The sequence below is a fragment of the Otolemur garnettii genome, unplaced genomic scaffold, assembly GCF_000181295.1.
Source record: "Otolemur garnettii isolate 467f Iridium unplaced genomic scaffold, OtoGar3 scaffold00020, whole genome shotgun sequence".
Lineage (NCBI taxonomy): Eukaryota > Metazoa > Chordata > Mammalia > Primates > Galagidae > Otolemur > Otolemur garnettii.
Genome location: NW_003852415.1, coordinates 14700701 through 14728692, shown reverse-complemented (window position 1 = coordinate 14728692; position 27992 = coordinate 14700701). Strand labels below are relative to the sequence as shown.

The 27992-nt window shown below is 43.3% G+C and overlaps 2 protein-coding genes across 6 annotated transcripts in view; one reads left to right on the top strand and one right to left on the bottom strand.

Moving 5' to 3' along the window:
- The window catches only part of ZC3H14 (zinc finger CCCH-type containing 14), a 58906-nt gene extending 43965 nt beyond the window's left edge, over nucleotides 1–14941 (bottom strand). For 4 of the 5 annotated variants that reach the window (XM_023511530.1, XM_023511533.1, XM_023511534.1 and 1 more), the window contains exons 1-3: nucleotides 14783–14908; nucleotides 14250–14292; nucleotides 5232–5346 (exon numbers count right to left, since the gene is read on the bottom strand). In XM_023511530.1, the coding sequence (XP_023367298.1) occupies nucleotides 5232–5346; nucleotides 14250–14292; nucleotides 14783–14818 (194 nt within the window). In that variant the 5' untranslated portion in view covers nucleotides 14819–14908. Of the gene's footprint in view, nucleotides 1–5231; nucleotides 5347–14249; nucleotides 14293–14782 lie in introns of all 5 variants that reach the window. The other variant, XM_003786969.3, reaches the window with a different exon arrangement.
- An 8577-nt stretch (nucleotides 14942–23518) lies between these two features.
- PTPN21 (protein tyrosine phosphatase, non-receptor type 21) overlaps nucleotides 23519–27992 on the top strand; it is an 84454-nt gene continuing 79980 nt past the window's right edge. Inside the window, exons 1-2 of the mRNA XM_003786968.3 lie at nucleotides 23519–23565; nucleotides 27170–27527. Coding sequence (XP_003787016.1) covers nucleotides 27348–27527 — 180 coding nt within the window. The 5' untranslated portion in view covers nucleotides 23519–23565; nucleotides 27170–27347. The remainder of the gene's footprint in view (nucleotides 23566–27169; nucleotides 27528–27992) is intronic.

Here is a 27992-nt window from a genome sequence, read left to right as displayed (position 1 = left end):
AAGCGAGTCTCCTGACTCAGCCTCCCAAGTAGCTGGGACCACAGGTGCCCGCCACAACGCCCGGCTATTTTTTGGTTGCAGCCGTCATTATTGTTTGGCAGGCCCGGGCTGGATTTGAACCTGCGACCTTAGGTGTATGTCTCACGCCTTAGCCACTTGAGCCACAGGCGCCAAGCCATAACTATTTTTTTCAAACTAATTCTATAAGCAAACACAGGCCACAACCTTGCTTATAATGTAACCTATTTTAGTAGTTATAGACAAAGCAAATTTGCTTTACTTTCCTTCTAAGAGGTGGTTCCTCCTGAAAGCACCTTAGAAATCTCATTAGTTTTCTTTCAATGAGAACCTAGTAACATGCCACTGTCCCCATGAACACAATTATTTCAGGGCTCCAAAGAATTATGACAGTCTGTTTGGGGTTGGTGTTAATAAATTCTTTTTTTTTTTTTTGAGACAGAGTCTCACTTTGTCATCCCAGTACAGTGCCATGGCATCATAGCTTAGAGCAACCTCAAACTCCTGGGCTTAAGCGATTCTCTTGCCTCAATGTCCCAAGTAACTTGGACTACAGGCAACCAATACAATGCCCGGCTAGTTTTAGAGAAGAGGTCTCACTCTGTCTCAGGCTAGTCTTGAAACTGTGAAGCTCAGGCAATCCACCCGCTTTGGCCTCCCAGAGTACTAGGATTGCACATGTGAGCCACCGCACCTGGCCTACATCTAGCTATTTTTAAAAATGCAGTTTTACTCTTGTTCAGGCTGGTCTTGAACTCCTGAACTCTAAACGATACACCCACCTTGGTCTCCCAGAGTTCTAGGATTACAGGTGTGACCCACAATACTCGACCTGTTAATAAAAGCTTAACTTAGGAAAGCAAAGTGCCAAAATGGAGACATATCAACCCTTGCATCAGTACACATTAAAAAACTCAATTTATGGGTGGCGCCTGTGGCTCAAAGGAGTAGGGCGCTGGCCCCATATGCTGTAGGTGGTGGGTTCGAACCCTGCTGTGGCCAAAAACTACAGGAAAAAACAAACAAACAAAAAAAACCACACACCTCAATATATGGCAAGAAGAAAAAGTTAAATTAATTTGGTTTTAAATCCAGACTCAGGCCAAGCATAGTAGCGGACACCTCTAATCTAGCATTCTGAGAGACCAAGGCAAAACAATGCTCGAACTCAGTAGTTTGAGATCAGCCTGAGCAAGAGCCAGACCCCATCTCTACAAAAAACCAGAAAACTTAACATGGTGGTACATGCCTGTAATCCTGAATACTGAAGCAGGAAGATCACCTGAGCCTAGGAGTTTGAGGTTGTAATGAGCTGTGATGACATCACTGTACTCAGTCTCAAAAAAAAAAAGGAAATGCCAGTCCATCTGTGGAGCCTTTCTTAAGAGGAGGGGCATAATGTAGGTTCCTACCTATCCCCCGATGCCAACAGCTAGTGGTAGGAAAGAGTGGGACAGTATCTCAAAAATAAATAGGCCCGGCTCCTGTATCTCAGTGATTAGGGTGCCGGCCACATATACCAGGGCTGGTGGATTGGAACCTGGCCTGGGCCTGCTAAACACAATGACAACTGCAACAAAAAAACAGCCAAGCATTGAGGGGGCGCCTGTAGTCCCAGCTATCTGAGAGGCTGAGGCAAAAAAACTGTGTAAGCCCAAGAGTTTGAGGTTGCTGTGAGCTGTGACACCATAGCACTCTACTAAGGGGAGACATAATAAGACTCTGTCTCAAAAAAAATAAATTAATTAATTAATTCAGATTCAGTTAGTAGTCTACATGGTTTAAGTTATCTGACAAAAAAAATCCTGTAGGTCACTCTCCTATCTTACATTAGCTGGACTCAAACCAAGCATGATCCAAAGGATGAACTAAGGTCTTCTTTCTTTTCTTTTTTTTTGGGGGGGAGGGCCCTAAGCTTCAGAGACAAACTGTAACACACATGAGTTAGATCAGCAAAACTGAAGCAGGGTACCTGTGGCTCAGTGAGTAGGGCACCAGCCCCATATACCAAGGCTGGTGGGTTCAAATTCAGCCCCAGCCAAACTGCAACAACAACAATAGCCAGGCATGGGCGGCACCTGTGGCTCAAAGGAGTAGGGCACCAGTCCCATATACCTGAGGTGGTGGGTTCAAACCCGACCCTGGCCAAAAAAAAAGCCAGGCGTTGTGGCAGGCACCTGTAATCCCAGCTGCTCAGGAGGCTGAGGCAATAGAACCACCTAAGCCCAAGAGCTGGAGGTTGCTGTGAGCAGTGACGCCACAAGACACTACCGAGGGTGACAAAGTAAGACCCTGCCGCTAAAAAAAAAAAAAAAAAAAAAAAGACTGAAGCAGTGAGTGTATCATGACATATGAGGAGCACTGTACTCTAACAATTATCTTCAAAAATGTAAAATATAGGGCAGCGCCTATGGCTCAAAAGAGTAAGGCACCAATCCCATATGCCAGAGGTGGCACGTTGAAACCCAGTCCCAGCCAAAAAAAAAAAACAGTACAATATAAACCAGAGAATTCTGGGCAGAATTTTAACATGACTTTGTATAAAAGCTGTCAAGCATACGGTTGTCTGCTGGGGCAAAAACACCTTGAAGATAAACTCTGGCATAGGCTCGGTGCTTGTGGCTCAAGTGGCTAAGGCGCCAGCCACATACACCTAAGGTGGTAGGTTCAAATCCAGCCCGGGCCCACCAAACAACGACAGCTGCAACCAAAAAATAGCCAGGTGTTGCAGCGGGCGCCTATGGTCCCAGCTACTTGGGAGGCAGAGGCAGGAGACTCGCTTGAGCCCAGGAGTTGGAGGTTGCTATGAGCTGTGATGCCATAGCACTCTACCCAGGGGGACAGTTTGAGGCTCTGTCTCAAAAAAAAAAAAACTCTGGCATAAAGTCAAGAAGTTAAGCTCAGTACCTGTAGCTCAGTGGCTAGGGAGCCAGTCACATACACCAGGGCTGCCATGGTCAAACCCAGCCCAGGCCTACCAAACAATGACAACTACAACAAAAAAATTGCCGAGTGTTGGGGTGGGGGGCACATGTAGCCCCGGCTACTTAGGAGGCTGAGGCAAGAGAATAGCTTAAGCTCAAGAGTTTGAGGTTGCTGTGAACTGTGATGCCATAGCACTCTACCAAGGGTGACATAGTGAGACTCTGTCTCAAAAAGGAAAAAGAAAAAGGAAGAAGTTAACCAGCTTCAACTCCCTCTTTAGTGCCACCTATCCCCATTCTACCTCAAACCTGGTCCTGAAGCTGCCTGGCCTTCTTAAATTCAATCTTTTTTTTTTTTTTTTTTTTTTGAGACAGAGCCTCAAACTGTCCCCCTGGGTAGAGTGCTGTGGCATCACAGTTCACAGCAACCTCCAATTCCTGGGCTCAAGCGAGTCTCCTGCCTCTGCCTCCTAAGTAGCTGGGACCACAGGCATCCGCCACAAGGCCTATTTTTTGGTTGCAGCCATCATTGTTGTTTGGCAGGCCCAGGCAGGATTCAAACCTGCCACCTTAGGTGTATGTGGCTGGAGCCTTAGCCACTTGAGCCAGAGGTGCCGAGCCCTTAAATTCAATCTTATGGCTTTAAATTAGTATTCTCAACTAACATATGAGGTGTGAAAAAAAAAATTCAAAATTTTAATAGTAATTTAGAAAACAAAGTTACCCACTTTAAAATTCCAAAATTTACTTATTTTTATATATATGTCAAAGGAAGCCACGACTTTAAAAAAATTTAAAAGCTGCCGGTAATTTTAGCACTTTGGGAGGCCCAAGTAGGTGAACTGGTTGAGCTTAAGAGTTTGAGACCTATATGAGGAAGAGTAAGACCCCGTTTTTACTAAAAATAGAAAAAAACTAGCTGGGGCTGACGGGGTGGCTCATGCACGTAATCCTAGCACTCTGAGAGGCCAAGGCAGGTGGACAGCCTGAGCTCATGAGTTTGAGACCAGCCTGAGCAAAAGTGAGACCCCCATCTCTACTAAAAATAGAAAAACTGAGGCAAGAGGACCATTTGAGCCGAGGAATTAGAGGTTACTATGAGCTATGATGCCACAGCACTCTACCCAGGGTAACGGCTTGAGAACGTCTCAAAAAAATAAAAAATAAAAATAGAAAAATTAGCTGCAGGTGGTGCCTGTGGCTCAAAGGGGTAGGGTGCCGGCTCTATATGCTGGAGGTGGCGGTTCAAACCCAGCCCTGACCAAAAACTGCAAAAAAAAAGGAAAAAAAGAAAAGAAAAATTAGCTGAGCATTGTGGTGGCACCTGCAATTCCAGCTACTCAGGAGGCTGAGGCAGGAGGATTAGTTGAACCCAGGAATTTGAGGTTGCTGTGAGCTAGGCTGATACCACTGCCCTCCAGTCTACTCAATACAGTGAGACTGTCTCAAACAAACAAAAAAAACCTGGGCATCGTAGCAGGTGCCTGTAGTTCCCAGCTACTTTAGAAACTGAGGCAAGAGGATTGCTTGAAGCCAAAAGTTTGAGGCTGTTGTGAGCTATGATGGCATTGCACTCTACCCAAGGTGACTCCATCTCAAAATTTAAAAATAAAAAAAAATTAAAAATTTAAAAAGCTCAAAGAATAGTTGGGCAAAATGGCTCATGTATATAATCCTATCACCCTGCAAGGCCAAGGCAGATGGATCACTTGTGCTCAGGAGTTAGAGACCAGCTTGAGCACAAGAGAGACTCCACCTCTACTAAAAACAGCCAGGTGCCCTGGAGTCTCAGCTACTCAGGAGGCTGAGGCAAGAGGACTACATGAGTCTAAGAGGTTCAGGTTGCTATAAGCTATGATGCCACAACACTATAACCAAGCGACAGAGTGAGACTCAAAAAAAGAAATCTAAAAATAAAAACCCTTACCCCTTAAGAAGTAGCTCATTAGATAATGTAATATAGGAAGCCAATTCAATTTAAATTAACATACATCAGATTTGGGGGAAGAGGCAGAAGGCTATGAAGTTTATGAAAGAAACATAAAATTCCAGTTGACACATACTAAGAACACCTACGGGCCAGGCACACCTGGAAGTTCTTTTCACATATTAGCTCATGTAATCTTCCCAGCAATTCTATAATAAAGTAGGTGATCTTCTATTCCCATTATACAGATGGAGAAACTTAGGCAAGCTGGAGAACCAGGATCCAGTCTTGGCTGACTCCAAAGGCTGCAACTAAGTTGTGCCAAACTTTAGTCTGTGAGGCATAGACATTCAGAAACATACCATACGGTGAATCGAATTGTGTTGTTCCCTAGAAACAGGGACAGGTCCTCTGTCATTTGGTCCTGACTTTTCTTGTTGGCCACCATCACCATAATGTAATCAGGAAGTTCTTCATCTATTTAAAAGGAAAAGTAAGTCAAAACTTTTATGTTTTCCTCAATATTTTCTTCTACTAAATTGATGTGCTTGAATATATAGATGCTGGTCTAAGAATTAGTATCTTGGTTCTGTTGGAATTATGTTGGACAACAAAACTCACTTTTACTTTCATTTCACAGGTACTTCAAGTATCAGAAGAATAGGAATTAGAAACAATTAATACTTACAAAACTAGACACTCTAAATTATAAAATCAAATTTTGAGAACACACTTAAAATCTTTTTTTTTTTTTTTGAGACAGAGTTTCACTCTGTTGCCCTTGGTAGAGTGTCATGGCATCACAGCTCATAGCAACCATAAGTTCTTGGGCTCAATGGGAATATAGGCACCTGCCACAGTACCTATTTTTTTTTTTTTTGAGACAATTTTAGTGTGTCACCCTCAGTAGAGTGCTGTGACATCACAGCTCACAGTAACCTCAAACTCTTGGGCTTAAGCGATTCTCTTGTCTTAGCCTCCCAAGAAGCTGGGACTACAGGCACTTGCCACAAGGCCTGGCTATTTTTTGTTACAGTTGCCACTGCTGTTTTAGCTGGCAGGGCTGGGTTTGAACCCACCACCTTCGGGATATGGGGCCAACGCCCTACCCACTGAGCCATAGGCACCGCCCAGTACCTGACTATTTTTAAAGACAGGGGTCTCCTTGCTCAGGCTGGTCTCGAACTCCTGAGTTCAAGTAATCCACCTGACTCAGCTTCCCAGAGTGCTAGGAATACAGACCTTAGCTACCTCACCCAGCCTGTTTTGAATCTTTTAACTAATACTCTTAATTTCAGACATGCTTCCAGTAAGACACAGATATTCCCCAAGAATAACAGTGTTTAGTTTTGCTTATAATGTTTCAAAATAATACTCATTTCTCAAAAGAAAATCTTTATCCTGAGTTAAGGCAGATTTTAATTACTCAGAAAAACTTGCAGCAACATCAAATAAACTAACATCAAACTTGCAGCAAACTCAACAAACTTGCAGCAACATCAAATAAACTAAAACCACTCATCATTTAAAAAATACAATTTTAGGACTGGTTAAACAAAGTCAACTCACTGTTTTATCCTTACAGTGGTAACGCCACACAGTGATAAGGTCTAAGACCAAAAAAACAAAATAAAAACCAAAAACCACCTCAATAAGAAGAAAAAAAGAAAAAACAATTCTACAAAAGAAAAAAATAAAACAAACAAAAGAAGATAACAAGCAAAATCCATTATTAGAAACCCTACTCTCTACCCCTCAAAAAGTCCTTTTGATTTAACACCTTAAACACTCTTAATATTTCTATGGAGGCAAAAAAGTTCATTTCAGAAGTATTATCAGATACTTGTTTTCCTTTTTTTTTTTTTTTTTGCAGTTTTTGACCAGGGCTGGATTTGAACCCGCCACCTCTGGCACATGGGGCCGGCGCCTATTCCTTTGAGCCACACATGCCACCCCCTTGTTTTGTTTCAAAGAAAAACATAAAAAATTCAGGTCAAGAAAAGCACGTACATCTTGAGAAAGCCCAACCTACAAAAGGAAAGAAGATATAAGAACATTTGATGAAAGCATGGAATATGTGAGGAGATGTAAGTAAGGAGAGGCAGTCAGTCATTTGGTGTCCTCTTTGTAAAGTATCAAAAGGCTCTTGCTGCTTCCTACCAAATAATAGTAAATTTGTTTGGTAGTTTATGTGTGATCTATTATGGACCACCAATGATAACTCAGAAAAAAGGTCAACAGACAAAAAAGTTGAAATACTTTGGCAGGCTTGATAGTTCTCATAACATCAGTAATAAAAACAAATAGACTCTGCTTTCTGTCATTATACATGTAAGCTAGTTTGCATTTTGTGAAACTTTTTTATGATATCAGTTGTTGCCTGGGACAAGTGGGACAGGGAAAGTTAAGTTTAAAGGACATATACAAAGCAGCCGCTGGAACTTTTTAAGAGGTGATAAATATGTTTATCTTGGTTATGGTGATGGTTTCACGGGTATAAACATGTCAAGATATACTAAACTGTAAACTTTAAATAAGTGCAATTTAATGTATGTAAATTACTTCTCAACAAAGCTATTAGAGAAATTCACTTGTTTTCTCAGCAGACACACAATGGGGAATAAGAATCTAATGAAAAATGAATGATATATTTACCAGAATTCTAATAGAATGCTCTAGTTCAGTGGTTCTCAACCTTCCTAATGCAGCGACCCTTTAATACAGTTCCTGTGGGTTGCAACCCACAGGTTCAGAACTGCTGCTCTAGTTCATCTGAAATCAGCATACTAAAAAAACATAGTAAAAATTATGCTAGGCCATACTTCTAATGGGAATGAAATACAGCAGCTACCTCACTGAACTGCCTTTTTTTTTTTTTTTTTTTTGAGACAGAATTTCACTCTGTTACCTTGGGTAGAATGCCTTGGCATCACAGTTCACAGCAACCTCAAACTCTTGGACTCAAGCAATCCTCCTGTCTCAGCTTTCTAAATAGCTGGGACTAGAGGCACCCACCAAAACACCTGGCTAGTTTTTCTATTTTAGTAGAGATGGGGTTTTACTCTTGCTAGGGCTAGTCTTGAACTCCTGAGCAGAAGCAATGGCCTCCACCTTGGCCTCCCAAAGTGCTAGAATTATAGGTGTGAGCCTGTAAATAAACACACAAAGGAGATTTTATTACCCCCTCCCCCAAAAAGGTTGTTCATGTTTATATCCTACCCAATTCCCTCAGAGCAGATTTTCAAGTATTTATTAGAGGATTGTTTTCATAATCTTAAAGGGCTCCAGGACTCTTTCTAGCATAAAGAGGCTGGGCTCGGCTCCTGTGGCTCAAGTGGCTAAGGCACCAGCCACATACACCTAAGGTGGTGGGTTCGAATCCAGCCCAGGCCTGCCAAAACAACAATGACGGCTGCAACCAAAAAATAGCTGGGCCTTGTGGTGGGCACCTGTGGTCCCAGCTACTTGGGAGGCAAGGCAAGAGACTCGCTTGAGCCCAGGAGTTGGAGATTGCTGTGAACTTTGATGCCACGGCACTCTACCCAGGGGGACAGTTTGAGGCTCTGTCTCAAAAAAAAAAAAAAAGAAAGAAAGAAAGAAAGAGGCTGGAAAGTCATCCATTTCAGAAAGATAATAATGTATGTAGATACAAATAGGCAGCTAACCATAAACATAAACTAATAATGTACACTATTTTCTTTCCAAAAGTGTTTCTCTCTGTTTTCTTTTTTTTTTTTTTGAGTCAGGGTCCCACTCTTCGCCCCAGCTGAAGTCCAGTGGCATCAGTGGCATGATCATAGCACACTTTAGATTCCAACTCTTGGGTTCACGTGATTCTTTTATCTCAGCATCCTATGTAGCTGGGATTATAGTTGTGCACCACCATGCCTGGCTGATTTTTCTTATTCAATATATAAAGATGAGGTAGGGAGGGTTTCACTGTATTGCCCAGGCTGGTCTTGAACTCCTGGCCTCAAGAGATATACTTGTCTAGGCCTTCCAAAGTGCTGGAATTATAAGCATGGGCTCAAACAGAGTCTAATGGTGACTGTATTTACCCACGTATCCAATCAACATTTGTGAAACATTAGGCTGTCTGCCAGGTTACTAGGACAGAGCAAACATGAAGGCTCTGCCTATAAGAAATGTTCAGTTAAGGAGAAGACAAACTAAGCCAGCAAAAGACCTAATAAACACACACATAGGAAAGAAAAACTCTGGGCGGTGCCTGTGGCTCAGTGAGTAGGGCACCAGCCCCATATACCGAGGGTGGCGGGTTCGAACCTGGCCCTGGCCAAACTGTAACAAAGAAATAGCCAGGCTTTGTGGCAGATGCCTGTAGTCCCAGCTACTCCAGAGGCAAGAGTATCACTTAAGCCCAGGAGTTGGAGGTTGCTGTGAGCTATGATGCTACTGCACTCTACCAAGAGTGACAAAGTGAAACTCTGTCTCAAAAAAAAGAAAAACTCATATTAATTCAAAGTGGGGGTGAGGGAACAAGGGAGGGGGAGGGGTGTGCTTCCACTTAAAGGGCACAATGTTAGGGTATATGACACACCTCTGGGGGCAACAAACAAACATAAGGGATTCTACCTAACAAATGAAAAAATTGTAACCTAACTCCTTGTACCCTCAACCTGAAACAATAAATAAAAAAATAAAAAGCTATACTAATGTGTAACTTCTGGGGTACATTTCAATAGTTCTAGGGAAACACTTGAATGACTCCTACTCATTCCTTCTCAAACCAAGTTACTACTATAAAATTTACATAAAAGAAACACCAAGGGCTGGGCCAGGTGGCTCAAGCCTATAATTCCAGCACTGTGGGAGGCCAAGGCAGGTGAATTGCTTAAGCTCACAAGTTCAAAACAGCCTAAGCAAAAGTAAGACCCCCATCTCTACTAAAAACAGAAAAACTGAGGCAAGAGGATTGCTTGAGCCCAAGAGCTGGAGGCTGCTATGAGCTGTGACATGACAGCGCTCTAATCAGGGCAACAGCTTAAGACTCTGTCTCAATAAAATAAAATAATAAATAAAAATCCTGGAAATCCTACTTTAGCTTCATCTTCTCTAAGTCTCAATTTTTTCATCTGTTCAAGTCTTATAACAATAGTGACAACAGATCATATACAAACAGTGCCTAGCAGGTGGTTTAAGTACTCCATTAACTAACCAGCAGTTATCCAAAGGCATTTATTTCGATATAACATATCCATCATGTTAAACACAAACCCAATTATATTAACATAAATAACATTAATTTAATTACAACTAGATTTAAAAAAAAATCAGCACAAAGACTGGCCTTTTTATTTTATTTTTTTGAAACAGAGTCTCACTTTGTTACACTTGGTAATGTCATGGCATCTTAGCTCACAGGAACCTCAAACTCTTGGGCTCAAGTGATTCTCCTGCCTCATCCTCCCATGTACTGGGACTACAGGGACCTACCACAATACCTGGTTACTTTTTTTTAGAGACGGGTATTGCTCTTGCTCAGGCTGGTCTCCAATTCCTGAGTTCAACCAATCCACCTGCCTCAGCCTCCCAGAGGCTGGAATTATAGGCGTGAGCCACTGCACCCAGTCCTTTTTATAAGTATTTTTAATATCTGATTTAAAATACAGCTGGCCTGGGCACAGTGGCTCACACCTATAATTCTACCACTTTGGAGGGCAAAAGTGGGAGATAAGCTCAGAAGTTTGAGAGAAGCCTGAGCACAAATGTGAGACTCTGCCTCTACAAAAAATTGTCCGAGTGTGGTGGTGCATACCTGGAGTTCCAGCTATTTGGAAGGCTGAGGGAAGATCACTTAAAGCCCAGGAGTTTGAGGCTGTGAGCTATAAAAATACCAATGCATTCTAGTCCAGCAACAGAATGAGATGAGACCTTGTCTCCAAAAAAAAAAAAAAAAAAAGTTTTTCCTCCCTTTGTCTTCTCCTTTTCTTTCCCCCGCTTTCTTCCTTCATTCCTTTCTCTTTCCTTAATAAAAAATAATGAAAGACAGCTGGATTCCAATTTCTGCTTCTGCATTTAATCAGTCCTGCCATGTTGTTCTGATTGAAGAACATAAAGAAAACCTGATCTCACACAGATATGCTACTGAAAAAGAAAGGAGTAGCCTTTTCAAATACAGGTAGTCCCCAAGTTACAAACATTGACTACGACCTGCAGTTACAAACATTGACTACGACCTGCAGTTACAAACGGATGCTATTATAGGTGAATGTACCCATTCCAATGCACACACAAACTCAACTTAAGAACAAACCTACAGAACCTATCTTGTTCATAACTTGGGGGTTCCCCATAATTGTGTATATTCTTCTCTGAAAATACACCAAAACTCAGTAAGTGGTAATTTCTTAAATGCTAGTAGCAATACAGATCTCAAACTGTTTCAATCACCTTCTTGTACTCTTACATGAAAATCCACTATTCCATCCTGCAGTTTTAATGGATCTTTAATCCATGCATAATTTTATATCAATAAGCACCAGAGGCCAGGTATGGTGGTTCGTGCTTATAATCCTAGCACTTGAGAGGCTGAATGAGGCAAGTGGATTATCTGAGCTCACAGGTTCGAGACTAACCTGAGCCAGATGGAGACTTTGTCTCTAAAAATAGCTGGGTGTTGTGGTGGGTGCCTAATCACTGGAGCCCAGGAGTTTGAGGTTGCCATGAGGTATGACACCAGAGCACTCTACTGAGGGCAACAAAGTAAGACTGTCTCTAAAAACAAAAAAAAAGCATCAGTGATTTGGAAAGTATTAGTTTGCTGAGCTATGGAAATCACTGACATGTTCATACCTTTTTTACACAATATAAAATAATTATATTTGTTAATATTGCCATTGACTTCATCATAAATTCACGTTCTAAGCATCTGTCAAACTTAGGGAGGCAGGCACAGATTTTCCAAAATCCTAATTTTAATGTGAAAGCTGGAAAGCTCAACTTGTTATTGGCAATAAAGTATGAAATGTTTTCTTTGCTAACTTTCAAGTAAATGTCTGCCAAATATCCTAATGTACATAACCAGTTTTTCAGTTCTTATAAGTTAAAAACGATGTTACTGGCCAGGTGCAGTGGCTCATACCTGTAATTGTAGCAGTCTGAGACTGGGTAGATTTCGTGAGCTCTGGGGTTCGAGACCAGCCTGAGCAAGAGTAAAACCCCATCTTTACTAAAAATAGAAAAACTAGCCAGGTGTTGAGGTATGCGCCTGTAGTCCCAGCTACTCAGGAGGCTGATGCAAAAGGTTTGCTTGAAACTGAAAGTTTGAGGTTGCTGTGAGCTATGATACCATGGCACTCTACCCAGGGTGACAGAGTGAGACTCAATCTAGTTTTCAACATACACATTATTTTCCTTAAAACCATCATATTTCAGTATACAGCAGAAATGTTTAATAGGCACCATGCATCTCCTCACACCCAATATTAAAAAGATGTAAAAGTCTAGCAGTTTTTAGGCCAGCCGTGGTCTCCTGACTATAATCCTAGCACTTCTGGAGGCTGATGCAGGGATATCATTTGAGCCCAAGAGTTTGAGGCAGCAGTGAGCTATAATCTAGCCAATGCACTCCAGCCTAGGCAACAGGGCAAGACCCCATCTCTAAATTAAAAAAAAAAAAAAAAAAAAGGGTTGGTGCCCATAGCACAGTGGTTACGGAACCAGCCACATGCACAGAAGTTGGCGGGTTTGAACCTGGCCTGGGCCAGCTAAAACAACAATGACAACTGCAATAAAAAATAGCCGGGCATTGTGGCGGGAGCCTGTAGTCCCAGCTACTCGAGAGACTGAGGCAAGAGAATCCCCTAAGCCCAAGAGCTGGAGGTTGCTTTGAGCTGTGACACCACAGCACTCTACTGAGAGTGACAAAGTAGGACTCTGTCTCTAAAGAAAAATAAATAAATGGATAAATAAGTAAAAAGTCCAGGGTTTAAACAAATGTTTACTGCTTCATTAATGACATTCTTTTTTTGTAGAGACAGAGTCTCACTTTATCGCCCTCAATAGAGTGCCGTGGCATCACACTGCTCACAGCTAACCTCCAACTCCTGGGCTTAGGTAATTCTCTTGCCTCAGCCTCCCGAGTAGCTGGGACTACAGGTGCCTGCCACAAAGCCTGGCTAATTTTTTTGTTGCAGTTTGGCCAGGGCCAGGTTTGAACCCATCACTCTCAGTGCCCTACCCACTGAGCCACAGGTGCCACCCATCAATGACATTCTTAAATGAAACTCTTCTGTTATTTTAACTATAACTGGGGAGTGATATGAATATGATTTCTAGTACAGTCTGGTTCAACTATCTTGATTTACGATAAAGTACCAGTAATTTTACTGATCGTGAGTCAATACAAATGTCAAAACAAGTCAAAAACAGCAAGTACCATTTTAGTATTAGTATGAAAACTGTTTTGACTTTATGGGTTCTACCAGAGTTTGAAAACCACTGTTATGAGTACTACCTATTATTTTTATAGGAGGCACCAACTTTTGGGTCACATAGACCCAAGTCTCAATCCACAAAACGTCAAAGCCTTAGTTTCCTTATTTGTACAATAGAGAATATTACCACTTACCTCAGTGCAATAGTTAAACACAGTGCCTGGGCCCACAGTATACACTCAAGTTATTAAACAATAAGGAGAAAGAACACATTACCGTTTCAAGGAAGAGAGAAACAGGTAGGAAAAAAATAGATCTTGAAAAGGGCAGCACCTGTGGCCTCAGTGAGTAGGGCGCCGGCCCCATATACTGAGGGTGGCAGGTTCGAACCCGGTGGCCAAACTGCAACAAAAAAATAGGTCGGCAGGCGTTGTGGCCAGCGCATGTAATCCCAGCTACTCGGGAGGCTGATGCAAGAGAATCGCCTAAGCCCAAGAGCTGGAGGTTGCTGTGAGCTGTGACACCATAGCACCCTACCAAGGGTAACAAAGTGAGACTCTGTCTCTTAAAAAAAAAAGAAAGAAAGAAAATAGATCTGAAAATAAAACTCATCGAATCCTTACAAAGGCAAATGCCAGAAATCATCAAACATTCACATCCAAAATAACAGTTCTGAAATCAAAGGTCAAGAAAAATGTAACGAGAACAGAAAAAAACGGAAAATAAAATTCAGACAAACATGGAAAAACACGACAAAGCCTTAATGGAGGAGACCAAAGGTTTCAAAACATATTAGAAGGGAGTTTGGGGGGAAAAAGGAAAGGTTGAGAAAACTGGATAAAACTAGTTAATCTCATATTTGAAGACGGTAGAAAGGGATCTTCTCTAATGTCCAAAGTATGATGGAAAAATTACATTCACTAAATTTCAATTTGTTGCAAATTCTAAGTTCTACAAGACTAAAAATAATAAACAAGGACTTACCAACATAAGCTCCTAATTCTTGCAATTTCCCCTTAATGGCACTCTGAAAGAAAAAAAAAAAAAGCCAAGGTGCATTAAGAGAAAGTCTGCTATAAAAAAACCAAACCACTCTACAGAGACAACTAAGCTGGCGCTCTCACCTTCCGCCCCCGTCGGCGGCCCGGGTGGGGGTGGGGAGGAACCTCGACCCCTCCCCCCCGCCTCTCCAGGCCCCTGTCGCGCCCGCCTCTAGCTGCCGACCAAGACAGGCTTACTGCGCCGCGGTGTGTGGCCCTCCCCCGGCCCCGTACGCGTCCTTCCGTTTCTCAGCCACTACTTCTTCAGCCGCAACCCCGTTTACTCTCCAAGTTCTAAGGCCGCCTGGGCGAGGAGGTGCCGCTCGCCGGCGCTCCAGCCCTTTCAGGAACGCCGGGCGATGGCCAGGCCGCGCCGTACACCCGGGCCCAATGTCCCCGTTACTCCTGACAACCGCCTGTCCGCCTGCCCAGGCCCAGTTCCCGCCCCTGCCCGGCGCCAGTCGACGCAGGCCTCACCCGGATCTTGCGGCTGATCTCGGTGCCAATCTCCATGGTTCTGCAGCAGGCTCAGCCCTGCGCGGCGCTTCGCTTACTCAGAGCCTGCCGGGGTCTCCTACCCGGCAGCCCAGCCACGGTCGCCTCAGTCGCAGCCACCCCTGTAGCTCCCGCCGCCGCTCCGCCCCTGGCCGCGAGCACCTTGTGTCTCCGCCCCCGCCGGACCGGCGCGCCGAATTGTGCGCGCATGCGCTTGCGCATGCGCACTCCTTGGTCCGCGGAATCTGCGCTTTGCGACCTCTGCTGGAACCGAAGAAGGCGGTAGGTTGGGGAGTGGGCTGGCTTCTCTCTTCCCAGCGACTGAGCAACGTTCAGTTCTTTCCTTTCTTGCCCGTCTATTTATTCATTTTACTCTCCTTTGGGTAACAAGAATGAATTAAATCTGTAGCAAGAAGATGCAGGGCTTTGTGAGGTCTGAGTTATTCACTTACTAGCATTACGGTAGCGGTCCAGGTATTTCAACTCCGGAGACTTCCGTTTTCATACCTGTAAAATAAAGACTGCCTCCTAGAGGTAGCCCTGCCACTACATTTGAAGAGAAAATGGGACTATCGAGAGCAATGGAACCAATCCATCTTAACTTTGGCTGTACGGCTACACTGGCTGTCTTGCGTTGGGTTTGGGTTTCCTTTTTCCGGGCCCCCCAGGGGCCTTTTCCCCTTTCCCCCTCCTCTCTGAACTCCCTCCTTTGGACAGTCCTTTTTCTTTTCTTACGTCTTCTCTCTCTCTGCGTGTGTGTGTTTGTGTGCGCGCGCGCTCGCGCCCGCGCCCGCGTCTTGTTATAGTTCATTTCAACCTCAAACTCCTGAGCGCCAGCGATCCTCCTGCCTCAGCCTGCCGAGTACTTGGGGAATAGCTGTGGCTACAGGCGTGCATCTCCAAGCATAGCTAATTTTTCTATTTTTAATAGAGATGAGGTCTCTCTCTCAGGCTGTCCTGAAACTCCTGAGCTCTATAAATCTTCTCGCCTCTGCCTCTCAGAATGCTGAGATTACAGACATGAACCATTGCACCCAGCTTGGACAATTCTTGTTCTCAGGACTTCAATTGTCAGCTGATAATGACCGAACTTTCCATTAACCGTAAATTCTTACCTAAATCACACTCCCAAATCCTCGTCTTTGCCATCTTCATTAGGTGGAAGCAATCCATACTTATAAGGGAGAGGAGTGAGGTTATACAGAGTGTGAAAAGCAAGAGCAGGAGTCATGGGGCCAACTGGCATGTGTCACATGGTCCTTTAATAATCTCTCATAATCCTTCCTTCTGAATTCCTATGGCATCTGTATGAGAACTACAAACATGAGAATATACTCTCCATACTTGCTCTTAGCCAAAACGCTGAGAATCGATTGCATGACTATATACAGTGATGCTGTTTGATGCAGGTGTGTGTTTGTCCTCCCTATGAAAATTACAAACTCTCTGCAGGTCTTTATATTTCTCCAAACTTTCTTTCAGGATGCTAGACACCACATAGTAAGCAAAATATTTATAAGGTAAAAGAAATTAAAAGACCTAATTTACAAGAGCAGACCTCAAGGATAAATCCAATGATCATACACTCATTCAACATTGATGAGAGGTAGCAGAATAAAGTGACTGAGAACAAGGACCTTGGAGCCAGATTGTCTGGGTTTGAATTCCTGCTCTGCCAGTCCCTCTGAGACTTTAGGCAAATTTCTCATCCTCTCTAGGCCTCAGTTTCCTCATCTGTGGGATAGGTATGATACTAGTTTCTCTTGAAAAGGTTGAAGAAGAAATAAGTTGATACTTGTGAAGCATTTTGAACTATGTGTGCCTGGCTCACAGTTGATTAAAAGTTAAATGCCTGCAATAAGCCAGATGACTTTGCTAGAAGCCAGAGCAAAAAAAGATGAGCAAGACCTAGACCCTGCTTTCATGACAAAATCCAAAAGACAGATAAATTATTTGAATTCTTTTACTCACCATTTCAGGACTAAAAATGAAAACATGTTTTACTATTATTAGGCACAAAATTCTCAATGTTTAGATAATATTGAAAGAATATTTTATTGAAAATAGAGAATGGGGAGGGGGTGCCCATAGCTCAGTGGTTAGGGTGCTGGCCACATGCTCCAGGCTGGTGGGTTCCAACCCAGCCCCGGCCTGCTAAACAAATATACAAAAAAACTAGCTGGGCATTATGGTGGGAGCTTATAGTCCCAGCTACTAAGGATGCTGAGGCAAGAGAATTGCTTGAGCCCAAGAGTTTGAGGTTGCTGTGAGCTAAAATGCCATGGCACTCTACCGAGGATGACAAAGTTGATGGCGACTCTGTCTCAAAAAAAAAAAAAGTAGAGATGAGGCCAGGCACAGTGGCTCAGGCCTGTAATCCTAGCACTTTGTGAGGCTGAGGTGGGTGGATTGCTTGAGCTCAGTAGTTTGAGACTAGCCTGAGTAAGAGTGAGACCCCATCTATGCTAAAAATAGAAAAATTAGCTAAGTGTGATAAGACACATCTGTAGTCCCAGCTACTCAGAAGGCTGAAGCAAGAAGATTGCTTGAGTCCAAGAGTTTGAGGTTGCTGTGAGCTATGACTCCAGAGCTCTCTTAGAACTCAGGGCCACAGAATGAAATTCTGTCTCAAAAAAAAAAAAAAAAAAAAGAACAAAACAAACAACCATTTCATTAAAATGTATTCAAGAAAATGTTAACTTCAGGACAATGAGCTTACAACTATGGAGAAGGCTGCTCGAGAACTCTCTATCTTTAATTTCAGAAGTTACAAATGTTCCATCATAAAGGAGGTGGTTTTTTTGGTTAGATCACCAAAAGCAGTGGTTTTTGGTGGTCTGACAGTTCCAGGTGCCTCCTTGTAACTGCTTCATAAACCATATCACATTTTAAAGATAGTGTTTATAATGATGCTCTAAGAGAAACCATTAAATGAAGTAAGAGCATAGGCTTGAAAAAGACTTAAACTGGACAATGATAGTTCTTTTCCAGCTTGGAAGGCTTCTCTGGTTCAGGAAAATGACACATTTTCCTCTAGACCCTAGAGTCTGGGAGATTTTACAAAGACCAGATTTCAACAAACCACAGTGCTAGCTAAGAGGGCTCTGGGCTGTCTTCCAAAAAAGAGCATTAGCATTGAAATTAGACAGGCTTGTGTACCAACTCCTACTCCATGAAGTCATGAGCCCTTTAGCATTGGCTTCTCTGTCATCTTCAGCCTCTTCTTAGGTCTGCATTTCCGCTGTATGTTGCATATTCTTTGCACATGCTAGTGTGTGTGTGTGTGTGTGTGGGCGTGGGTGTGTGTATAGAAGTGAGAATAGTGTGTATAGACAAAGAGGCTCTAACCAATATGTAGGAGATGGGGATTAGGTCCAAAGAAGCTTTATTTTCAGAAGGGCAGCAATTCTGGAGAACAAGGAGAGTAGCCTCTCAATTCTGCTCTGCCTAGATTACAATTCTAATAACTTTAATAATGGGAATACCAGGAAACAAACCTAGAAAATTTTAACTTTATCCGACAGAAAACAACATCAAAGTAGTCTTCCTTCTAACAATGCAAAATGTTTACACAATATAAAGGTAATTTTCACTTTAACAAATTAAGAAAATCATCAAACATTTATTCTGCCAGTATCACAACACGTATTGTCTGTCTATGTGTAACTACCTCCTCAAAGTCTCCTGAGACAAATATCCTCACAATTGTGGTGAAACCTTAACTAGATAATCACAGGATGGGGGGTGGGATGGGAATGCTTTTTTTCCCTTTTTTTTTTTTTTGCAGAGACAGAGTCTCACTTTATGGCCCTCAGTAGAGTGCTGTGGTGTCCCACAGCTCACAGCAACCTCCAACTCCTGGGCTTAGGCGATTCTCTTGCCTCAGCCTCCCAAGTAGCTGGGACTACAGGCACCCGCCACAGCGCCCAGCTATCCTTTTTTTTCTTTTTTTTAACTTTTATTGTACTTTCCATACTCAAGCAGAAGTTGATCACAGTGATTAACTAGGTTTTTGTTTTTGTTTTTGTTTTTTGTAGAGACAGTCTCACTTTATAGCCCTAGGTTCAGTGCCATGGTGTCACACAGCTCGCAGCAACCTCCAGCTCCTGGGCTTAGGTGATTTTCTTGCTTCAGCCTCCCCAGTAGCTGGGACTACAGGCGCCCGCCATGATGCTTGGCTGTTTTTTTGTTGCGGTTTGGTCGGGGCCGGGTTTGAACACACCACCCTCCATATATGGGGCTAGCGCCCTACACACTGAGCCACAGGCGCTGCTCGATTAACTAGGTATTAATAATCCATTTCGACTATACAGTATACCTATGTGTAAATTTCCTCACCTACTAGCATTATATATTCATGAATATATAATGGTGAGTCTTTGAGGACAGGTATGTGTTCATTCACCTGTTTTCTTGCAGCACCTATCTTTCAATACAGGTGAGATCAATGGATAGGTCTTCACTAACAGTGAATATCACATGGCCTGTCTGCACTTAAATCAAAATCACTAAGCATTACAGTTTGTGAACTAAAAATCCTAAGCTCTCTGATAACTGAATGTACCTCCTCTTAACCAAGGGAACCCCAGAAACAACTTATAACTTAGTTTCTAGCCATGATAGGATGGGAGAGGTAAAGCACAATTACATGTATATGATTTCCCTTCATATTTATGACTTATCCTATAGCTTGTTAAATATGTGTATTTGACCACCCAATCAGTATGAAATCCTGTTTCCCTTTGTCTCTTCTCTGAAGCACAGGTGTCTGGCTTCTGGCCAGGGCTCAGCTTCTCCAACCTGTTGGAATGGCCACCCAATAGGTTGCTACCTTTATGAGAAATAAAGCTCTCTTTCCAAAGTACAAACCTAATTAATTTTTTTAGTTAACAAGCTACAGCAGTCACTTTTGCTACTAAGGCTGACATACTTCTCCATTGTCTTGTTAATTTGAACAAGTACCCTGCTAACATCATCCTTTCTCTGACATCCAGGGGAATCTATCCATAAAATTCTCACTCTTTTGCAACTGAAGAGGTGTTGCATCTGGTGTGGTGTTGAATGTGGTAGGCTGAGCTAAGGGACCAAAGATTTCACTTTTCTAGTTCTAGCCCTCACAGCCCCCTTTCCGGGGGATTACTGTCTTTTGTGGAGTAGGGTACTCATTCAATTTGAATTCTAGCAGAGAATGATAATTTGTACAATGGGTATTTACCATGCTATCAAAGTAGGTTAATTTTTTAACTCCTAAGAAAATATTAGTCAATGTATCATCCAAACCACAATTTAATTCCCTTTTACCTTTTTCTTTTTTTTTATGTTGAGGGGTTTCTTCTTTAATTTATTTTAGAAAGAATTGCCTTCCAGTGTGAAAGTATATATAATATGCCATCTTCTGGGTAGTAAGAGGAGGCACAAATGCATATGTGTAGTTGCTTGTATCTCTACAGAATATTTCTATAAGGGCATATAGAAATAAGGTTACGCTGGGTTACCCCAAGAAGAGCTATCTAGTAGACAGGGTGGGAAGAAGATACCCTTTACTATACCCTATCTTTAGGGGTTGAACCATATAAATTATCTCACTTCCTTACTTATGAAACATAAGCCAATAATAATTTTATGTTTAACACTTTGAAGGGGTTGTTCAGGTGCCTTATGGGGATGTTACTGCCAAATTAACATGGTTGAGGGAAAATAGAGCTTAAGTACTTGGTTAGTAAACGACATCTGTGGAGTGTGAGGAAGTTCAACTCAGTTGTCTCACATCTCTTGGGTTTTACGATCATTTTCTATTTTTAAAATTCTTTTATTTTCTTCCCAATTCAATTAACACGTTTTTATTTAGTGCCTACTCTCTGCCCAGTACCGTCCTAGGAATTCTAGGAGATATAAAAGAAGCCTTCATGAAACAACTTTTAAAGTTCTTGCCAAGTGAGGAGATCATCATGTAATGAGGTGACTAGAAAGTTGTCTTGGAAGCAGAGTCTTAAATTGAGACTTGGAGAGAAGCGGAAGGCTTAGACAAATAGAAGGAGGACAGGAGGTGATGCTGGCCAGGGACAACAGCTTGCTTGAAGGGGGCAGAGGGCATGCTGGAGAGAAGAAAGTGGTAAAGATGGTTAGAGAGGCCAGTATGGAAGTCCCTAAAGGTCAGCAGAAGAGCTTAACCTTGGGAGTCCACCAAGAGTGCTAAACACAAGAGAGAAGTAGGTCTGGTATTAACATAGGGAGAACTGAGAAACCAGATACTGGGAGATCATCCCTGTTGGAATAATCTAGATGTAAAATGATGAGCATTTAGATGTAGACTGTATCAAAGGGAACAGAAAGGAAAGAAAGAATTGGTGAGATATTTCAAAGGAGGAAATATCAGGTCTTTACAACAGGCTGGAGATGAGAAAGGGAGAAGAGAAATTTCACTTTTTCTAGCTTGGTAGACCAGGAAAGGACTCACACACAAATTGAGCTAGTTGAAATGTCAATTAATAACAGAATTGATCATTTTTTCCCCATTAGAAACACGGTAATTTTATTGCCTTTAGGTATATGATGCAAGCTGAAGCTCACTGGGGTTTGTTCTCAGATAGCATCATACCTCTATGATAGTGCTCCCCACTTAGGCCCCTTTGTAGTGTGTGTGTGGTGTGTAGGTTTGCTTATCACTCACTAGACCTTTGTGTGCAGGGACATAACTGAGGTATAGTATTTAAGTGTTTGTTAATTGTTGAAGAAAATGAGATTTAAATGAAACATAACATTAGAAAAAAGCTTTCCAGAATAGTATGAAAAAAATAATTTAAATTAAAATTTACAAAAATTAAAAACTTCTCTGTTCCAATTACTCAAACCATATGCCGAGTAAATATTTTTTGTTTTATTTGAGACAGTCTATGTTGCCCTTGGTACAGTGCCATGGTGTCACAGCTCACGGCAACCTCAAACTCTTGGGCTTAAGCAATTCTCTTGCCCCAGCCTCCCAAGTAGCTGGGACTACAGGCACCCACCACAATGCCTGGCTATTTTGTTGTTGTTGCAGTTGTCATTGTTGTTTTAGCTGTCCTGGGCCAAGTTTGAACCTGCCAGCCTGTGTACGTGGCTGGCGCAGTAACCACTGTGTGTATATATATATATATATATATTTACATATATATATTTTTTGGCCGGGGCTGAGTTTGAACCTGCCACCTCTGGCATATAGGGCCGGCGCCCTACTCCTTTGAGCCACAGGCGCTGCCCTGTGTAAATATTTTATAAATACTCTATTGCAATGTTACTGAAGTCACAGTTTTATTCCTTAGTGTCACACGATGTAATAATAAACATTATTTTTTGAGACAGAGTCTCATTTTATCACCCTCCGTAGAGTGCAGTGGTGTCACAGCTCACAGCAACCTCCAACTCCTGGGCTTAGGCGATTCTCTTGCCTCAGCCTCCCCAGTAGCTGGGACTACAGGCACCTGCCACAATGCCTGGCTATTTTTTGTTGCAGTTTGGCCAGGGCTGGGTTTGAACCTACTGCCCTCGGTATGTGGGTCCAGTGCCCCACCCACTGAGCCACAGGTGCTCAGTGCCCAATAATAAATAGAGGCTAGCATTGAAAAAGCACTTCACATATATTTTACAGACGTTACTGGATATTGCTTATTGCTATTTCCATTTTATAGGAAACAAGTACAGAGACGTTAAGACATTTGCACGAGGTCACCCAGCTAGAAAGTGTTGGAGCTGGGATTTGAACCCAGACAACTTGACACGGAGTCTTCTTAATAGCTCTAGTGGGTACTGCACATCATACAGCTCTCAGGCTTATCAACACTTTTTTGGTGGGGGTAACTTTTCCACTCAATACTGATCGGTGTCTAGTTTTATAGAGTATATCCTTAGAAGCACTAAAAGGAAAGTACCATGAAGTAGACTTCCGTAGTTACCACCTCCTTAAGTTGACCTAATTTTCATAAACCAGACATGCACCACATGTACCTACAGTAGACCTACCTCCTTATGTTGATCACCTCTGTATGTTGACCAGTTTGTTACAGTCCCTTGGGTGGTCAACTTAGAGGTTCTACCGTATTTGAATTGTTTTAGTCAATTTAGAAATGTCCAAGTGTAAAGGAATAGCTCTAGCAATAAAAGCATAGTACAGACCACCCAATAACACAAGAATAAAATCCTTTACCTGGAACAGAAATAATACCCTCCCTCATTTTATTAAAAGCCTTGCTTTATTTGGAAACTCTTAAAATAAGTGGTCATACGATTAAAAAAAGCAGCGGCGCGCCCCCTCCCCGGCGGCCGGTCGCAGCTGTCCGCGCCTCCCCCGCGCCCGGGAGCCCGCATTCCAACTCTCTGAGATCACGGCCACCACCGCCTCCCCGGATCCGTCCGCCCGCCAGGCCCAGGGGGAGGGACGCCCGGTTCTGGCCGTTCCACTGCTTTGGCCGCGCGTCCCTCGTCTGTCCGTCCGCTTGTCTTTCTGCCTCCCCCCACCCCGTCCCCGTGGGCTTCTTTGTGCGGCGTTTCTCGTCCGCCGTCCCACCCCAGGCCTTTCCCCTCACCGTCGCTGCCGCCGCCGGACTCTGCCCGGGGGAATGGTCTGCGGGCCGAGTTTTGGGAGACAGGAAGTGAGGCATGCGGGCCCCATGAGCGCGCCGCGGCGCGGACTGGCGTGCGGGCGCGGCTGCGGCGGCCGCGCGGCGGGGCCCCGGGAGGCGGGCCGCTGAACCGGGCGCGCGGCCCCGAGGATGCGGGAGCGGGAGCAGGTGAGGGCCCAGGGTCTGGGCCGGCGGGAGGCGGGCGGGCGCCCGAGCGGAGCGGTGGGGTGTGTCCGTGCGCTGGGACCCCGGAGCGCCCCGGCCAGCCTTGGAGTACCGGAGGACGAGTCGCAGCTACCAGACTTATAGCAGGAACGTAACAAAGAGAAAGGTCTTCTTTTTCCAGGTTCGCTGTGGTGTATTCGAGTAATTTCTAAAAGAGGTCTCGAACTTCTATTCTGAACTTCTCAGCTGATTATTGCGGCTTAATTCTGGGTCAGGGTTTTACAAGTGTTAGGCATATTTGTGCCTCTCAGAATATGTAAATATGAAATTTGCCGGATAACTTTGGCGAGAACGAGCACAAGAAAGGTAACGCCTTGTTTTGGTTTTGGCGTAAAGACTGTTTACTCTGGGAAAAAAATTCTTGGATCTGCAAATTCCGACTTGTGATTTCTGCAATCCTGATTAGATTGGCCGCTCTTGGCATGCTCGTCCTATTTTCTTTTTTGCTGAGAAAGCCTTACAATAATAGCGTATGCTCGCAAACATTCAAAACATTCTGTATTACAAATGACAACCGCTGTATGCTTAATAGTTGTTGACGGGTTTTTTTTTAAGTTTGCGATTTGCCAGTAATTTTACTCTGAACGTCGTTGTATTTTGTTTCTAGGACATTTTATTCTCGAGTACCTATGCACAAGTTTTGTCCGTAGGAAACATAGGTTTGATTTAATGCTATAGATACAGATATTACTCTAAACATATCATACATTCTCTCCTCTTAGTAATTATTTTAAAGTTAACATCGTCAAAATTACATGTGGCGAGGACCTGAGTACAAGGAGGGAGCAAGATAAAGAGTTCAAGTGTATTTGAGAAACTTGGAAAGGGATTAGAAATATTAAAGTGAATTAACAATTAGCTCAGACTGCCTTTTGTAAACTTGTACTGGAGCAGAATATGTATTCGTTTTCTTACTACATAACGAAAGTATTGTATATAAATTATCTCCTAGTTTTCTTTAAAAACTATTACATGATTAAACAGATTATTTTAACACAGTGAGTTTTACATAAGTAAGCAAAGGTTGAGCCATTCTTATAGATAGATCTTACGGGGAAAATGCACTTGATAAACATCAACTTTTTCACTTACAACATCTGCTAACATAAAAGAGAAAACGTTGACTTTTCATTATCCCTGATGCTGTAATACATTTAAAGTCTCAGGGACAATTTAAAGTTTTACTCTGAGTTTGCTTAATCAGAACGTAAGTTAATAATTAAGTTATATAGTATCTCTTACCTTCCAAGCATAGTTGTATACAGTGAAAAGACTGCCATCTCTGAACAGCTCTTAAATATTAATTCTCCTCTCCATATATGCAGTATCTTGTCTCTCATCTATATTACTTAACCTATCCTGTTCCAGTTACCATAAATTTGTATAGAAAATTGAAGTCTTATCAGCTCAGCTCATGAGAGTTTAGTATACATTATGTATTATGTTATCTTTTAAAGTCTACACACCTGTAGTTTATCAGACAAATTTCTAGTTAAAAGCTTATTATTTTTCACCTTTCTTGATTTTTTTCCATTTTGCTTCAACTATGTTCAAGTATTTATAACTATGAAACAGCTAAGAGCATCAAAAGCTACTGCACGTGGGGACCCTTTTTATAATACTTATTTTGTTTCCCTATATAATATGGTGCTTTTACCTACAAAAGGCACTTGTGCTGTTAACACAATACTTCAGGTAGTTCCAGTTTTGTTTTTTCCTGGCCTCCCATCCCTTGTTTTTAACTTTTTGTTTTATTTTCCTTGCTATCTGGGGATAACGAGAGCGCAAAAACAAATTTAAAGAAACAACAACAACAAAAAAAAACCCAAACAAAAAGCCAGCCAGAGAAAACCGTGGTTGAGTCCTTATTAGAGATACAGCTCTGTATGTAATTATAGCATGCTTGTAATCTCCTTAAGGACAGCGACGCCTTAGGATTCGTCTTAGATTTCTCACGATGTTCATTACGCTGCCTTGTACTCAAGAGATGCGATACACATTTGTGGAATGCAATTTCAAAATGTTACGTTTGGCAAAGCCTAGGGTAATAGCTAAACCCTATTCTCTAGCTCTGAGTGCCCATCACCTCTGGGGGCTGAGATGCAGTCAGGAAAGCGGACAAAACAACTGTCGATTCCCAGGTTAGACCGTCCTAGTGGAAAGCTGAGAAAACCGCTCCTCTTCCTTAGGGCTGCGTTCTGTCTCCTAGAGGGTTGGGGGCAGACCTAGTCCCACCGCGAGGTCTCCAGTCCAAGGTCACCATAGGCAGCTACGGCCGGGCCACGCTAAGCGATTCATCCTCGAGGGCATCCTCTGCGCAGAGGAAGACAGAAGGTGGGAACAGTCCCACGACTCTGGAAATAACCGGGAGTATGTTGACTCGATTAATGGAAAAATAAATCCAGCTCATATAAAAATCCCTAGCTGCCGTTCGCCCCCAATTTGCCTCAGCTCAGAAGTTAAATGACATGTGTGACTAAAATCCCTGTAAGTAGCGTATTTGGGGGCCTTGTGGCTCCGCGTCAGGCGTCACACAAAGCCCACCCAGTCCCCACCGCCTGTAGGACTCGAGCTGACCCCTTTAAAGATTTCTTTCAGGAACAGAGGCGGCTGGTCCTACCCGGTCGCGTCCGTCCAGAAACGCTGCAGCGGGCGGAGGGTTCCGGGCCTGCCAAACTACCCGTTGGCATAGCAACACCGTTTTCCTTTAACCGGCTGGTGCTGAGGGCGCGGCAGGAGTTGAAGCCTGAGGTCTCCACCGCCCGGGTGGCTTCGTGGGTTTTCTGAATTCCGTCTGCTCATTAACACCGAATGGAGTTTAAGGCCTCGGCCCCCTTGTCTTGTGGACTTAGGTGAAGGTCCATCGCGGGTTTGGGCGTCCCTGCCCTAGAAAGGAGCCAGGGGTCAGGGTTTGCAGAACAGTTGTAATTCTAATGAGTTTTTATTTGTAGGGTCTTTTATGATGTCCCTAAGTAAAGCAGTTTGATGAGGTCACTACTTAGAAGCCAGAAAAAGTTCTACAAATACTTGTTAAGTACTTCATCTTGTTTGAACCTCACAGCTGCTAAAAACTAGAGCGGATTATTCCTCCCTCTTGCCTTCGGGGTCAATTTAACTAATGGGGCTAGGACTGGAACCTCTTTGGGAGATGTCTTGCACTTTTCTCTCTTAAGAACTTAAGAACTCTGACATTTGAAGTATTGGTGAGCCCGAAAGGGTTACCCATGAAAAACAACACTTTATCCAGAATTGGAAGAGGACAACTAATGCTGACTACTAAATTTGGGATTTAGCAGTGCTGGCCATTATCACACTCAATTTGACGTTAGTTACAGTTTGTTATCAATATTTGTAAAATAAAGTAAGGGATGGAGTCTGACCCAGGGCCCCTAAAATAGCTCTGATGATAAATTTCCACCTTGCCTCCCAGGTACAGTGAGTACCTTTTTACAGTGGAAAGGGAAAGCTGATTCTCTGGACACTGATTTTTAATAGTGAAACTCAGAGTTAACCATTGCTCACGTAACCAGCGTTCCTCTTTCCTCAGCGCTGGCGTGGATGTTCGCTTTACCCGGCCTTCGGAGACCCGGTTGCTTTTTAATGGCGGCAGCGGCTGCTGGGTGAGCAGCCGGAACCAGGACAGGATCGCTTTCTCCTGGCGTCACCGCAGCTGGATTAGTGGGGGTGCTTTTCTCTCTTTACGCCTCCGCTCTTGAAGGGAGAAGATGCCACTGCCTTTTGGGTTAAAACTGAAACGCACCCGGCGCTACACTGTGTCCAGCAAGAGCTGCCTGGTTGCCCGGATTCAGCTGCTCAATAATGAGTTTGTGGAATTTACGCTGTCGGTGGAGAGCACTGGCCAGGAGAGCCTAGAGGCGGTGGCCCAGAGACTGGAGCTGCGGGAGGTAAGCCGCCAAAGAGGCTGCAGGCTTTTCTATGCCTGGCTTCACTCCTCACTTCCCAGGCCCTTTAACTACGTTCTACTGGCTGTGTTCTAGCCCATCAGACCTTCCTAACCTGTCCCTGAATGTGGCATCAGAGTTGAGCTTTCAAGTCCCCGCCCCATGAGACAGCAATAGATCAGGGCAAGAAGGCTTCTCTTGGGGTGCCCCATAATTGAATTGACAGTGCCTGAGTTTTGAACTTGTTTATGTTCCAACCAAACTGTCATCCAGTATCAAATATGAATGCCCTTTGGGTTATACAAGTTTCCATTTTCTTTTCTTTCTTTCTTTTTGACGGAGCCTCAAGCTATCCCCCTGGGTAGAGTGCTATGGCGTCACAGCTCACAGCAACCTCCAACTCCTGGGCTCAAGAGAGTCTCCTGCCTCAGCCTCCCAAGTAGCTGGGACTACAGTCGCCCGCCACAA